Below are 15657 nucleotides of genomic sequence, written 5' to 3' on the forward strand. Positions count from 1 at the left end.
TCAACATGGCATGTGCACGACTGGACAGGGGGTAATTAAAACCACCCAGAACATCATTGGTACCCATCTATTAAGCATCAGTGATATTGGTGACGAGAGGTGCCTGCAAAGATCCCAAAGGATATTTAAAGACAGCACCCCAGCCTCAGCTTGTTCACCTTGCTGCTGCTGTGTCTGGCAAGAGATACATGAGTATCAGCTACCAAACCACCAGACTTCAGAGCGGCTTCTTTCCTGTGTGTACATTTCTTGCTAAAAGACTAAATGGATTTCATCTTCAATCTCAAGTCAAGAAACAAAGTCTTTCTTTTCAGGGAACCCATTTTGATAGTCAATAAAATTGTACCTGAAGTTACATGGCTGTGTTTAAATTCTGGTTCTGTATGAAAAATTGAAAGACCATCTTGTCTTACAGTAGCATTACAGCTGTGAATGTAGCAGTGCAGTGTGTGTACTGTTTATTTGTCAGTGAATAAATGTGACTACTCAAGATCCGTGAGGAGAGACAACTAAGTTCCTGTGTTTTGCTTGTCAGCCAGCTGATGATTAAAGGGAAGCTGTTATAGCAACAACTTTGGCTGCTCTGGCTCAGATGCACTTGAGGTGGTCTTGCTTGATTTTTAATAAGTCTTGTCAATGATTAACTGATAGCACGGTTAAAGTGTTAATTATTAACTTTCCCACAACTATGCTCTGTTTGTATCAGGAAAAGACAAAGTTAACAGGATGTAAATATAATAAACGCTAATTCATGGAACCCATAAATGCCAGTTATGTAAATTAAAGAGATTAAAGAGAAAGGGATGTAAAGGGAAAAATAAAATAAAAAGCTGGTGTTCACTTACACTGTCCCGCTGGCTGTCGTCCCCGGACCGGTCATTCTTTTGCATGATGCGCGCCACCTCTGAAAACAGGCAGGCTTCCGTCACACAGAGATAATCGTAAAGAGGAATCAGCAAAAAATACAAGAAAAATTGTACAGAGGCAAATTTGTGGAGGCCCATCTCGACCAATTCCCAAACCAGTCATGTAAACTTTACAAAGCAATTCAAACCTTCTGCTGGAATAAAACAAAGGAAGATTTATGTCACTTCATGTAAGTAAAGTTTTTGCCTTATTAAAAACCACAGATGGTACAAAACTGTGAAGATTTTATATGCAGTGTATGGAGTTAGTGAAATGTGTTGTTTATTGTTTTCAAGCCTGCAGCAAAGTCTTGACAGGTTGAGGTAAGTTTATGCCACCTCCCAGGGGTTTTGTGGTTGAGAATATGAACGCTTTGATCTCCTAGACGACCAGGTACTTGTGCGTGTGTGTGTTTCTGTATGTGTGCAGGGGGAACTTGATGCATGTGTGTGTTGGTGAGAAAGGAGCCACGCTGGGATCCGCTGGCCTATTAGAATGCATTAGGGTGTAAAAGGTCAGTGAATTATCAGCCAGAGTTAAACAACCCTGTTCTGTTTACCTGGCCTAATAACCCAAAGTCTACACCTGCCTCTCTCTCTCTCTCTCTCTCTCTCTCTCATCTCTCTTTGTCTCTCAGGCAAACACACGCTGAGACCAAATGTGCTGAACTGGATGTTCACAACCATTCACAGAACGTCTTGAGACATGTGGAAAATTAAGTAAATAATATTATCCTGGTGTGGTATGATTGGAGCATATACAGTCAAATGCTTTGGCATTCATGTCAAAGTTACGTTTGTTACCAACCAGAGAGAGATCAATAACGAAAGAAAGGGGACAGTTGAGTAGTCCTCATTTTGCTCCTGCTCTCCTCTCTAGATTTCATATTCACATAACATATACAGTCCCGGAATAACAGATTTTTCATACAACAGTGACATTTTTCAGTGATACCCAGGCTAACAACTCATTTTTATTAGCCTATTCTATGCAAGGCAACACATAACAGCGTGCCACTTTTGCAACATAAGCCTTCATTTGCATGATCCATGAGCTTATAAACAAACACCAACTCCACTTGATCCCAGTCTACCAGGACTCATCAGCAACGATGGACGTACTTTGAATGGAAGATCAGCTTAACGGCTAGCACATTATCCTCCACTCAAGTCCGTTTGCTCAGTACCATCTCGACTAAATAGATGTGGAGTGCCAAGGCGACCAGGTAATTACCACAGATAGAAAAACAGATAGAGCTGGCCCGACAGTCTCCATTGATTAGGAGCTCTGAGGAGAGGGAAGCATAAGCCGGGAGAGGCCAGAATATATGCACATCACATCATATACACACATTGCTGTTTATCAAAGTGGCACCCAGCAGGGAAAATGTTCACCTTCCCCCCCCCCCTTTCACACAACCATGCTCACATTGAAAGAAGTAACACATTTAGTCACACCTTTGGGTCTATTCATTTAAGCTGGTGAGAACTGTGCCATTCAGACTACACAAAGCGAAACTGATCTCAAAACAGTCACACAACAGTCCACAAATGGAAAATTCCAATTTACAAATGAGTACCATGATTTGTGCATAATTTTAGGTATTCCCAAATGCCAACCAAATTGAACAGTTTTACCAAATGCACACATGACAACCTAAGTAAATATGAATAGTTTAAGTACAGGTTTTTAACCTCAACTTCTCAGAGCTGATAGTTTTTGCCTTTGAAAACATGCATGATTTCACCCAAATCCCAGGTGCCAGGGTTTCCCACTAGCACTTAAACACAGCGTTCGTTTGTGTTTGTGGATGAGGAGAAAAAGTCTCAAAACTCCACACGCAAATCCAACCTGATCCGTGTGCACACGGATTAAACAATCTTCAAATAAATACAAAAGAATGTCCCAAATACTTTAAGACATTTGTATACACAGGAAGCTTTTCAAGGGGGATTTGTGAATTTGAACATCTATATGTAAAATGTGAATACTGACACAGGTTGCATTTGTAAACTATTTCACATACAGTTTCAATTGCTTGGCATTTGTGTGTAGACTGGAACGCAAATTTGTTCTCACTTGATGCATTACCTCACCTAAACATTGTCAATATGAGTTTATGGTTTCAATCATCAGTTTCGAGTCTTCTTCACACAGCATGTCCATTTTCTAATTTCATGGTCCGCATTTAGAGTAAAATGGACAATAAAGCAGGGTATGCTTTAGAGCGTGGCTACCTTGTGACAGGTCACTGCCACAGCATCACACTACCAATGCAATTAGCTGCTAAGAGTACTTTAACACTGTAAGGTTTACCTCAAAATGATGGAAGCTAACTTTGATAACAGTTTCAAAACAGAAGCCAGAAATGCAAAAATGGCGCTGGGCAAAATCCAAGATAGCGGTGGCCAAAATGCAGAACTCAAGGCTTTAAAACTGTAGTCCACAAACCAGTTGGTGACGTCACAATGACGGCGTCCACTTCTTATATAAGGTCTATGCTCAGGGCAAACCACTGCCTTGACCTATGCTCATATTCATCTGTTAACTGCTATGAACGTCATGCTGAACTACAGTTACAGGCTCTGCAACGGATTTGTCTCCATGTAGCCACCAAAATCCCTTAACATAGCAACAGTGATATGGAAATTTCCAGTCAACCATTTCTTGGCATCTCACATTTTACCATTCCTCTGCAACCATTAAGTGTTATAATGATGTAAGTCCTTATGATTAAGCTGTCTGCAAAGCCTTGCTGGCGATGTTGTATTTGACACATCCTACACAGTTGCACCCCTATAATTGTCCCGGTGCCTGTTAGGAAACCCAGTCAATTATTTTGAATTTGTCTAGACGGCTGTTTTGAAATTGCAAACTGCTATTTCAGTCGGCACTAATCTTCTCTGGTTGTATGTAGCACTCAGCACAGACTGAGAAAACTGTAAGGAACAGTTAGACAAACTTTCCTAAACGTGACATTTTGCAACTGTCAAGATCTCAGCGTCTTAGTACACACTGTCACGTCATTAACAGACACATATAAAAATCCCCAGTGTCATTAACAGCTTTGCACATTACTCCTGGTAGCTCTAATTCAAATAAAAGGTCTGTCGTGGCTTGAAGGAGCTGTTAAAATAAACTCTCCCCCTTTCCCTTCTCTTGCCGTCTGTTCAGGGCGGGCCTAGAGCCCAAATTTGAGGATTCTCCAAATAATGTGGATCCAGACTTAAGAACACAAAGCTAATTTAGCAAAAACTGAATAAGCAGGAGACAATGCACAGATACAAAGTTCACAAAGGGAGATATAGCTGGATAAACAACATCACACTTGATCTCGGCCAGTCATTATGCACCTTGTTTTACATGCTACTAAGAGGATACAAGAATTTTGACATGCATCCAATTAAAACTGCAGCCTATGACTACTCATGCTTTCTAAATCGTCGCCAAGACGGTGATGTGAACTGGGCTGTAAACATTTCTCATGCACGAGTGCGCTCTCTGTGTCACAAATACATTTTTAGCCTAAATAACCAGTCACATGACACTCTTCTCTTTCAGACTGTCTGTTTTGGTATTGCAGGCAGGATGCTCATATAAAAAAACAGTGCAACCACAAGTGGTTCATTTCAGTCTGGGCTCAAGCATTAGTTGCGTGAGGTGCGATCAAACCTACAGATCCCGCACCTGAGAAACCCAGATATGAAAACTGCCATGTGCCGATGCTATTTCTTCCGTTGTCCCTTTGATACATACTCTGTTGGCTTTTTCAATTAACTTCCTGCCATCTTTAGGAGAGCGATGGGAGTTTATCCCGTGTGATCACATTAGGCGAGTGAGAAAAAATTGAGCTGAGCTATGGTTTCTCCTCACCCAGCAGTAGAAGGTCATGGCTATCTAATGTGCTCTAAATTTCAGCCACTGTGTGAAACGTCTCCTTTTTCTTGTTGAGCTCCCACAGCTGCTTATTGAATAATCGCTCAAAAGTCAGCCTTTTATTGTAGCCATTCAATCAGCAGAGATGAGCGGGCGCTTTGGCTTTGTTGAAATGGCCAGACCCTTTTGTCTTCTATGTAGGCAGATCTGCATCGTCCATATTAATCAAGTAAGCTTTTTGCTAAAATTGTCAGGTTAATATTGCGGAGAAAAGCCACTGGAAGATTATACATGAAGCTAAGATGGCAAATATTAAAATCAAGCAATCAACAAATAAAGCTGTAGCAATGCTCCATTTCAGATTCTTCAAATTAAGATAAATTAGAACCCATTATTTCGCACATCACAGTGTTTTCAGAGATAAATATGCAGTGACACTTGTTTGATGCTCATTAAAAGCTCCCCGTGTAACATCCAATCAATCTCTTTTCACGGCCATCGACTGAAGTAGATTTTTCCACCTCGTGGAGTTCCTTCACTTGTCTAAAGATGGCAGCTGAAATTATTACCCTATTGATTCGGTAATTGTATTTTGGTCACTTATTGTAGCTTTAAGATCGCTGCTAAACCACTTTTGAAGAAAGATGGGCTCTTGTAAAGGGGAATAAATGAATAGAAAATTAGCTTCAGTGCTCAGGGTTGAGCAGCAGCAGTATTCCGCCCCATGGACTGAGCCGAAATATAGCAGTGGCTCCTCCAAGTGGTGCTGCACTTACAGGACACGATTGGAAATTACTAAGATCTACACTTTGTATGATATTGTCTGATATGGAGAGACACAACTGAGGAGCAGCATGATTCTCAGTAGTTTGCGCTTTTCTTTGGTTGACCTTGTACTGTCCCTTTACAACAAGGACTACTATTAACTGCCACTGCAATCCCTACATCACATAAATCAGCTACAACAAAACAACTGGAGGTCTGTCACCTTCTGTAACACAAACACACAGACACACACAAACTTAAAGTCATGCCAACATACATGTGTGCACACACACACCTCAAACTAAGCCTGCAAATGATAGATGTGTTCCGTCACTTGGTACGCACTCTGTATTACAAGGAGGGATTAAGACGTTATTCAATACTTGTCAAGTGTAAATGTACACTTGATCATATACATTGCCCGTAGGAGCGCCAATTCACTCTCAAGTATGGATAAATTCAAGGTGGTTGTTATGTTGTTATGGACACAATAAGAATATGCTGCTCCTCAACAAAACACCTCAATTTCCTTTCCATTCATTCCCCTAGCACTCTTGTTGACAAAGATGAACCCTGTGTAGCAACCTGAAACCATTTCACAGCATATGGACCAGGGATGAAAATACAACATTAACTTGAAATGTTAATTAACTCTCACACCTCTTGCTCCTTGAAAATAATTGTCTTATATTCCACCTATTGTCTGGCAGACCCAAGTATGAGTCAAACATTTTATTGTTTGCTTTCCGTGCTGTGAAATTGGGTTCATCAGATGTGGGAGTACAGTTTGATATAACTGTGCATCCACAATGAAAGTCTGTACAATTTAAAATATTTTTTTCTTTTCAGGTTCTTCAGGCGATTCATTGGATCAATCACCATATTTCTATAATTTTCACTAAACTGAATGACCTATAAAGAATGTGCTAATGTTGCACTTCTTGTGGCTACTAAAAATGTGGCCAGATATAATTAAATCGGGAGGCATATGATATTAAAATCAAAAGGGATTACTTCATCAGGTAAAAAAGACTGCACAGTCAGATTAATTTAACCCCCCGCTGAGTACTGCAGAAAATGCCGTAGAGCTGCAGCTGACAAGATTTTAGCAAAATGTCTATCCTGATATAGGTCATTTTATATCTTGATAACAATATATAACATGATATAGCAAGCTTTGTGGCTGTTCAATAAGTACATAGTCTATATGAATAACCACATGGTAGAGACTCCTGTGTGAATTAAATAATTGACTAATTAAAAGTACAGAGCATTTTATCATTTCGTTACTAGTTCAAAATTAACAAGAGATTCCAGTGAAATTATAGAGAAACATATACATAAATAGTTCCAGCTATACAAGGAATATGTTTACATCCATGCACACAAATACAAAGTAATCAGATTTAGAAAATAAATCTTAGTTTGAAAATGTGTGACATCATGAGGGCAAGCTAACTCTTCTCATTGATTGCTCTGATCATGGTCTGTCCACCCACAGTATTTTACACTTTAAGTCACTTTATTCGTCATGGGGAATACTACTAATATGGGTTTAATAATTACCGGGCGTCGAATGTAACAAGTTGAATTATGGGAAGTGTACGGTCCAGTGATTTTGGAGTTTAACCCCTACAGGAACAGTCGGGTTGTATCAGACTCTGCTGCCTTGATTTTAACCATTGTTTTTAAAGCTGCCATTAGTCAGTCCCAAAGCTTAATAGAAGTAATTTCAAAATACTGCAAGGGACAAGGGAATATCAGAAGAATTCCTCCAAAGTATAATGCTCATGACTAATACATGTTTAATAAAGCCACATTTCTTTGAGTGTTATCTAGTGCTTCGTGAGTTCATATCGATGTTATGAATCATCAATAAGAAATACAATTTTACAAATCTTTAATGCGAATGACTGTCACTTTGGATGGTGCTGGTCTTTCAGCTCACTGTCATGCAGTGTGCAACTTTACTGTTTGGTTCACTCTCACAATGCTCATGAACCTTGCTTCTAGACACAGCAGCTCAGATAAATCCACTACCTCCACCACACAAAACAGTTGACAGACAACGTTTAAGACAAGCAGGTGAACATGGTGAAACTTTCGCCAGTTGTATTTACCGGTAACACAAGAGCAGTAGCAGTAAAATTGTCATGCTGACATACTGAGACCAAAACAATTTGACAACATTAGCTGATTATATGGATTTTTTTTTAAATTCTACTGTAATTGAATTAGTCTTGGCCATAAAATTTAGTCTATCAAATAAGAATACATAATATCTGATTTTACTGTGATGTGTTTTAAGTGCCAATTTAGAGGCTTACTGGAGGTAAGAGACTTGTCTGTGGCCTTTAAAATTGCATCACTTCTTTCTTCTTACTCCTGGCTCATAATTAAGGAAGCCTTTGTGTCAGCACCATTTGATAGCTCACTGTGGAGCAGTTAAACATAAAAAAAAGCTTGCACAGAATAATTACACAGTGTACGTCAGTAGCATCTACAACTCACATTGATGTGTTGTGCACAAACAGCAGAATGACAATGAATATTGTGTAAAAATAACATTAGAAAATCGTAATTTCTACTATATTTTGAAAATAGTTAATACAGTTAAGGCATACTGCATGAAAGCTATACTGCTCGGCCAGCAGAGGTCCCCAGAGAGCTATAGTTGCCTGTACTGTATGTTTCACAATACGTTTTCACTCCTTATCCCTTTTGTCTTTTACGATGAATAAAAACATGCTACAGAACATATCTTGTGTTTTTTTTAAATTCACATTTACTAGTTTATCTAAATTCGTACTATATATTGTATACATAGCAACTGCCACTATAAACCCACCCGCTATACTTCTATTGATATAAAATAGCACAATTATAAGCATTTCTGATGTGTTTCTCTTTTTCCACCACTCTTACACACATTGTCTACAATCCCAATTCTGTCATACACATGGCCCACTACAGCCCAATGACATCACTCACCCAAGGCAGGAGTAGGCCCTGCAGAGGATGACTCACTCATCTGTACAGCCCAGCAGAAAACAGCAGGCACGTGTGTGTGTGTTTGTGTGTGTGTGTGTGTGTGTGTGTGTGTGTGTGTGTGTGTGTGTGTGTGTGTGTGTGTGTGGTGAGGCAAATCTCAGCCTGCATCTCTCTCTCTCTCATCAAATGTGATTCAATATGGTACATTGACGACTGACTGAACACAGCACTGCCGCTTAATGCCAAGGTCGCAAACCCAGTCCTAGTGGTTTCTGCCCCTCTGATGACCCGGCTAGTTAGAGAATGACTGGCATGTTGTTAATATGTTATGTATGTTAACATAGGCTTGGGGAAAATATACCAAACTAAACACAGAAAGATTAATTTGTGTGGGGGACTCTGGCCTAATTTCGAACATGATAGGCAGCCTGACTTATTTCATATAATGTAAGCCTGTAAATTAAACTGGAAAATGTAATGACTGCACTAGTAGTCTCGTTGTTTGATTCACTTTCCAATGCGTTGTGGGCTATTGTGAAGCTTACAACACAAAGTCAACTATCGGAGGTTTGCCCCATAGACACACACACACAAAGGGAAAAAAAAACAAATTCTGCGTCCAAGTACATTAGAAATGTTTCAGCCAAAGGCATGACATGGTTTTTCCCTTGGCACGATAGTTCCAGAATGTGTCTGCTCTGTCAGTGTAGCACCTTTCCTCTCCCACAACATTTTAAAGGGCAGCCTTTCTTCCGCGTGAGCGCGCACACAGTATTGCAGAGCACCGTGACTTTTAAAAATAAATGTTGTACATTCATTCCCAATACAGAAAACTCGCCCTACTGTATGTGTGGAATCCAGACAACTTCATCATCCTCCCTTTCAAGTTTTCTGCACTGGTGTTTAGTTTGGTGTTGCTAGTAGCTACCGGGCACATTTCCATATCAGTTGCCATGGTTATATCCAGGTCCCTGTCACGTCTTTGCTAGTTCTTAACAAGCTAGCAGACAGTGCGCCAGCATTCTAAATAACCGTTGGGCTAACTGTTAGCGTTACATGTTTTACTCAATTACCTTTGGTCTGAGGACTCGTTACGTTTATAACCTACAATAATGAGATGTGTTATTTTCAGTTGCAACGTTAAGACAGCCTCAAACTTAGTACAATAGGTAACATTAACAAACAAACAAATATAGTTACGTTAACTTTGACATTACCAGTGTCGAGTGACTTACCAAGAGTTTCTGGTGGAGGAATTTCATCATATGTGGGCAGACCGGTCCGATATGCCTAAGCACAGCGGTTGGTGCGGGGGAACGTGTCGGTTAACCGCCACCAAAAGCGCAGGAGTCACGTTACGCCTCCTGCTAACTCCTGCTAGTTATGTGTGTAATTAGCGAGCGTTACGTTCTTAGCCTGCTTGCTAGCGTTAGCCGCTGGAAGGTAAACTTACGTTCAGGATTATTGGCTCTCTGTAAATACTTTACTATAAGGCGTAAAGGGAGAGGCGAAAACGGAGCCGAGAGGGGTGGGCAATATTCAGAGAAAAAAAAGTCACACATTTGCGACTTTATAAAGTAGCACATTTGCTTGTTTTAGTTATAGCATTTACCCCCAACTGCCAATCAATAAACACCACCTCTCTCGGCTCCGTTTTTTTTGTATACAGTCGTACTTTACAGAATGCCGTCAACCTTCTTTTAGAGATGTGTTTTTGCTCATTGACGTGTTCACCTACTGCCGCCTTTGGAGGAGCTCCCTCCCCTGGGCAGGTTGTGTGACTGTTAAACTGGGTTAAGGTGAGCAATGCAGACAAACCCAATCAGCTAAGGAGAGGACTGCCAAAGCTCTGCTGCCCAGAGGTGATGTGTTGTTTCTGAATTACTTCATGTCATGTTAAGAAGGTCTATCATCCGCGGGCTAAGTTTGGCCTGGGATTACACTAAAAGAGCCAGAAAAATGATTACAGATATGTAATCTTGTTTTTAGAAGACATTTCCAGTGGCAGAAATTCGACGAGGGCAGGGCTGGTTTCCCCAGTGAATACCCTGCGATGAACGTGCCAGCTTGAAGTAGCATCAAACCACAGAAATGCTGGCATCTTGTCCACGTAACAACAGATAACCATGAGAGCAAATATTTGCCAGAAGACATGCTTACACAACTTGTTCATCCGCAGAACAACATTGCTGATTAATTAGGGCTGGAGTGTCAGTGTCTTCTTGATGATTCAGAGTTCAAGTGAAATGGCAGAACAGCTCTATCACAAACTCTTCAATTCTCCATCAGCTATATAAACTATGGAATTGGTGCATGTATTTCAGTGGAAACTCCACTAAGCGTAGTTAAAGGGGTTAACCATGCACATCATACTGCATTAAAAAATAACACATGTGCGATTAAATTACATTTGGCACATTGTATAAAGCCCTGCTACTGTACAACTTGATCATTTGTTGGACTGATTTATGAGACAGAGCCAAGTACAAACACGTCTCTATGCTAAAGATCACCATGTTACAAGATACGGCATGAGATTAATTTAGGTCTGCCCGAGGCTCATGAGTCAACATCCTTAGATGGTCACATTGAATTAGACCCTGAAACTCCACCGAATAGTTTTCCGCCCCAATGTGGTGAGAGAAATGGAGAGTAGGAGTGAGAACGCAACGTAGAGAGTGACGATTTTAAAACAGAGAGCATTTATCTAGTTTCAATCAGCAGATGAAACCAAGTTGTTCAAGCTCAATACAAGGGAACATTTTGTGTATCTGTGGGCAGAAAAGCCCCATTTCACATCTGTTTATGGATAACAAATAATTGAGATGATGGGGGTAAGAATATGAGAGATTCAGATGTCTATGATAAGATGTTATTGAGACTATATTGTTGTTATTGTAACAACAAGATTATGTGGTTTGCTTTTCTAGACTGCACCTCATCCAAAAAGGACATTTTGATGGCAAGTGAGATACACCTAATTCACACAGTACTATTTCAGCCAATTGCTTGTGGAATGTGTTTATTATATGAATCCCATCACACTGTAACACTTGCTCCTGGGAGATGTTGGGACTTTGAATATCTCTGAAAATCATGAGTGTTCTATTTCTGCTTGATGTAGTGTCCTGAGATAACTTTTGTTGTGATATGACACTATGAATAAAATTTAATTTAATTTGATATATATAAAGTTATGATGGTGGATAAAGCAAGCTCTCACATTACTGATTTAAAGCTAGAGTTGGCTGAACATAAATGGAAAATGTATAATATTTCCTTCACTGCTGATGGTTTGAAATGAATCAACATGAAATAAAAAGAGAATAGCTTTGGGAGAAATATGATCCGAAACATTTAAATTGTCTTTACTCATCAAGTCACACATTTCCACAAACTTGTGATGGACAATCAACTTTTTCTGAATCTCAATTCACATAACAGCATAAGGTGACATTTGCAGTTCAGTAACATGACCTACATCTGTGGACACAGTACAGAATCAATGCCAGGTGTGCTTCTGCGTCTGTACTTCATTAAATAAATACATCCCAAAATTGGCTATGCGTTAGCTGTTAGCCAAATGCACCATCCAAAACAATAAAAGTGTGCAAACTCTTCTCTGCATAGACATCCAGTCTATGGTTCCCCAAACCCCCAATTGTGTCTAACTGTGTGTCGCGGAGTGACTGGGGTTTGGAGATGCACTCAGCTGTGTTATCACTAGCGGCCTCTACCAGCTAGGGGCCAGTTAAAAGTAGTGAGTGAGGAGTCAGCATGCAGTCAGGAAGAAACAGGCAATAAAAGGTGTTTTGAAAGAGTGTGAGTCACCACAACCACGAGAGGTCCATGAGCATGCAGCCATAACTGGGCAGGCAAAATATGCAGCAGATGCAAGATTAGCTGCGGACAGACAAGGATGCGCACACACACACATGCACACACACACACACACACACACACACACACACACACACAAACACACACACACACACACATGACAAGTAATGGCTTGACTCTCCTGGTGGAGATTATGATATTCCATAAATCAACAAACAAGTTGACTTGTTATACTCCCATGTTTAAACAATTATTGCATCTTATTGTTTTAGACAAGCTTGTTCTTTTGGAGCACACCGCACCCTTATTCCGAAGAAGCATTTTTATTAAATCCTGCAACAGCGGGAAGCGCAGTGAAAATACGATTATTGTTCCAAAAACTGACCCGATGCAATATGATCGTGCGAAATCAACAGCTGATTGAAAGGTGCATTGGATGTGTGCTTCAGGGTGTTTTAGTTCAGTTGAGTTTAGTTTAGTTTAGTTTAGTTTAGTTTATTAGGATCCCCATTAGCTGCAGCAAATGCTGCCACTATTCTTCCTGGGGTCCGACACATGCATACAATTATAATAATGCATCATTATAACAAAAAATAAAATAAAATAAATTAAAATTAAATTAAAACATATAAAAACAAAGCAAAACAAAACAAAAAAACATGTTTTGCATGTGAGTGTAGCAGTGTGAGCAAAGCCAGCATGGTGTTAGCAAGCTGATTTCACTCCATTCACAGTGACCTACACCGAGCAGGGTTCTTATCAGGGCCATGACCTGATAAATAATATAGGATACCGGAACAAAAATGCACTTGTTTTAGTATAACTCCTGCCAACTGGCAAGCCGTCTGTCCACTGCCAAGAAAACATACCTAGTGGAAATAATTCAGAGGAAGGTGGCTCAATACAAACACCAGGAGTAAGCTCAAGTCCTTTTTGGCCCAGGAAAAAAAATCAAATAATCCATGTGCCACCCCTTATGTTTATTCATCCCTTCCTTGCACAAATACTAGCTGTCAAAGGCACTTAACTCCAATTACTCCACGGTGTGTGCTTACTCCAAGCACTGCAATCACTTCTCGGTGAGAGACAAGTTGATATTTTACAGTGGAAAGATGATGCCCCATTCGGTAGAAGCGCAAAGCTTTTCTGGTCTTCAGTCCGCATCTTATGTTTTTAGGGGCAACGTTGTTGTGACCTTGTCTAAAGATAGAAGACAGATGTTTATGGAAAGTTTTTCTGAAATCTGAAAACAAAGTGTACTCTATTTGTTAAACAAAGCACCAGGATGAGCCGTGCATGAGATGACCAAAAGATGACCAGCACAGCTCTCTCTTGAGACATTATACTCCCCCCCCCCTCCTAACTAACAAACACAATGACAGGACTTCCAGTGTGATCACAGGAAAGCGAGGTACACGCATGCTGAAGGTCCCAGCTGTTTCTCTCTTCATCTCCTCTCTCGTGTCCCTCGGAGGTCATTCTTCCTGCCTAACGTAACAAAGTCATTACACGCAGATGCTGCTGCAGAGGCAGAGATCCTTCGTCATCTGCTTCGTCAGTCCCTGCTCATGTTTGTGTACATGACATCAATTAAAAGCTATCTGTCCCACTGCTGACCATGACAGTGTGGTTCAATAGTAAGACATTGTGTTGTGGTTCCCTTGATACTTTCCAGCTGTGCTGAAGGTCAGTGTTTACTGGGCCCTATTACAGTGAGAGAGGAAGATGGAGAGGAAGAAAGGGGAGGCACATTTATCTTCTTGGATCTTTTTCTTCTTTGCATGTTTTGGACATGTCTGTGTAAGTCATTATGTGTCATGGGATGGCCCCGAGTGCTGCCTTTTAAGGTCGTCCAAGGGAAGCAGACTCCATTAAAGTTTCAAAGGTCCGACACCTTGGACCTAATATGAAACGGCACATTCGTCACGCGATTCATGACAATATTGCCAAACATCTCCAAGCCAGGAACATCTTTCAGCCAAGCGACGAACTCATTCTCGATTCCAAAGGTTACAAATCTTGAGGTTAAAAGCAAATGTAAGAGTAATAGATGAATTTACCTTTCAAGCATCTCTTAAAAAGGACAGGACTTTTACAATCAATCAGCAAGCCCAGTAAATGTTATTGAAGCTCAATGGAAAACCAGAAAAGTACCAGAATGGCCTCTAAGAAGACTTGAGACTTTTCCTGCTCACTGTTATGGGAACGGAGTTTCCAATAAAAAGATACTTAAATGCTTTTGGCATTGTTTGTTTGTATGGGTTTGCGTGTGTGTGCATATCTGTGTGTATGTATGCATATTGCAGGGCTTCTTGCACAAGAGCTCTAGAGGACTTGTGCATACTCTCGCCAGAAAAAGGAAGAAGGAAAACAAACACTGCCTTTATTGCAGTAATGAATATGCTTCAGGATGCAAATGATATAATTTCCATTAACCCCCACTTATAAAATGCCAAGAAGGGCTCAGGGAAACCTATGACATTTGACTTTGTTGGCACCGAACACCGCAGCCTTCCACTGTCGCCTGACTCCCGAGCCTTCACTCCGGGAAACTCATAAAAGCTACATCACTCACGCTGTATAACTCATCGCTGCTCTCACTAACAGCCATCTGAATACCATAAAGGCTGATAAACACTTGAGTCTATGCTGTCACTTTAAGTTTAGGTTGTACAGGTCATCATCAGTGAAGGCAACGTGTGTATGTACAGTACATGCAAACACACACACACACACACACACACACAGAGATACTAAGTCATCAGAAGCAGCGCAGGTGCTTTTTGTCCCTGTACATACACACCTAGAACATCGAGCCAAGCTCATTACTCCGTGTTCCCATTCACTCACACTGGCAGGCAGCGATGCTCATTCAGGAAAGAGACCTAGGGCGATGTAACACAAGGATACAATCAAAAGTTTGTATATACAAATGTAATCTGTGTTCCATAATCATTTTCCATGATACCGTGGGGTTTTAAAGTCCCTGTCGAGTCAGAACAGCCAGCCATTATTCAGCCTAATCTGACTTGATCTCATCTCTGCACAGTAGATGCATCATCAAAAGGCCTTTCGACGTGAGGAGGAGAGCGCGGACGCCGCCATCGCATAGGTCGGAGACTCGGCTTGTGGCTGCAGCCTCCAATCTCGGCACTCAGGTGATGCACAGGTGAAACAATGGGCTCAGTGTCCCGCTCTCATCGCGTGGACTCATCCACGTGGAGGTGGAGTGCAGCGCTGGCTGGCAGTCTGACAATATGTATTTGCATAGCAGAGGTC

General features: G+C 40.8%; 1 protein-coding gene across 1 annotated transcript in view; it reads right to left on the reverse strand.

Annotated features, from left to right (window-relative positions):
* Nucleotides 1–904, reverse strand: part of pde4d (phosphodiesterase 4D, cAMP-specific) — a 133997-nt gene extending 133093 nt beyond the window's left edge. The window contains exon 1 of the mRNA XM_084024440.1: nt 846–904. Within this exon, the coding sequence (XP_083880566.1) occupies nt 846–890 (45 nt within the window). The 5' untranslated portion in view covers nt 891–904. The remainder of the gene's footprint in view (nt 1–845) is intronic.
* Between the last annotated feature and the right edge of the window lie 14753 nt (nt 905–15657).

Source organism: Eutrigla gurnardus (genome assembly GCF_963514095.1).
Source record: "Eutrigla gurnardus genome assembly, chromosome: 13".
NCBI classification, from domain to species: domain Eukaryota; kingdom Metazoa; phylum Chordata; class Actinopteri; order Perciformes; family Triglidae; genus Eutrigla; species Eutrigla gurnardus.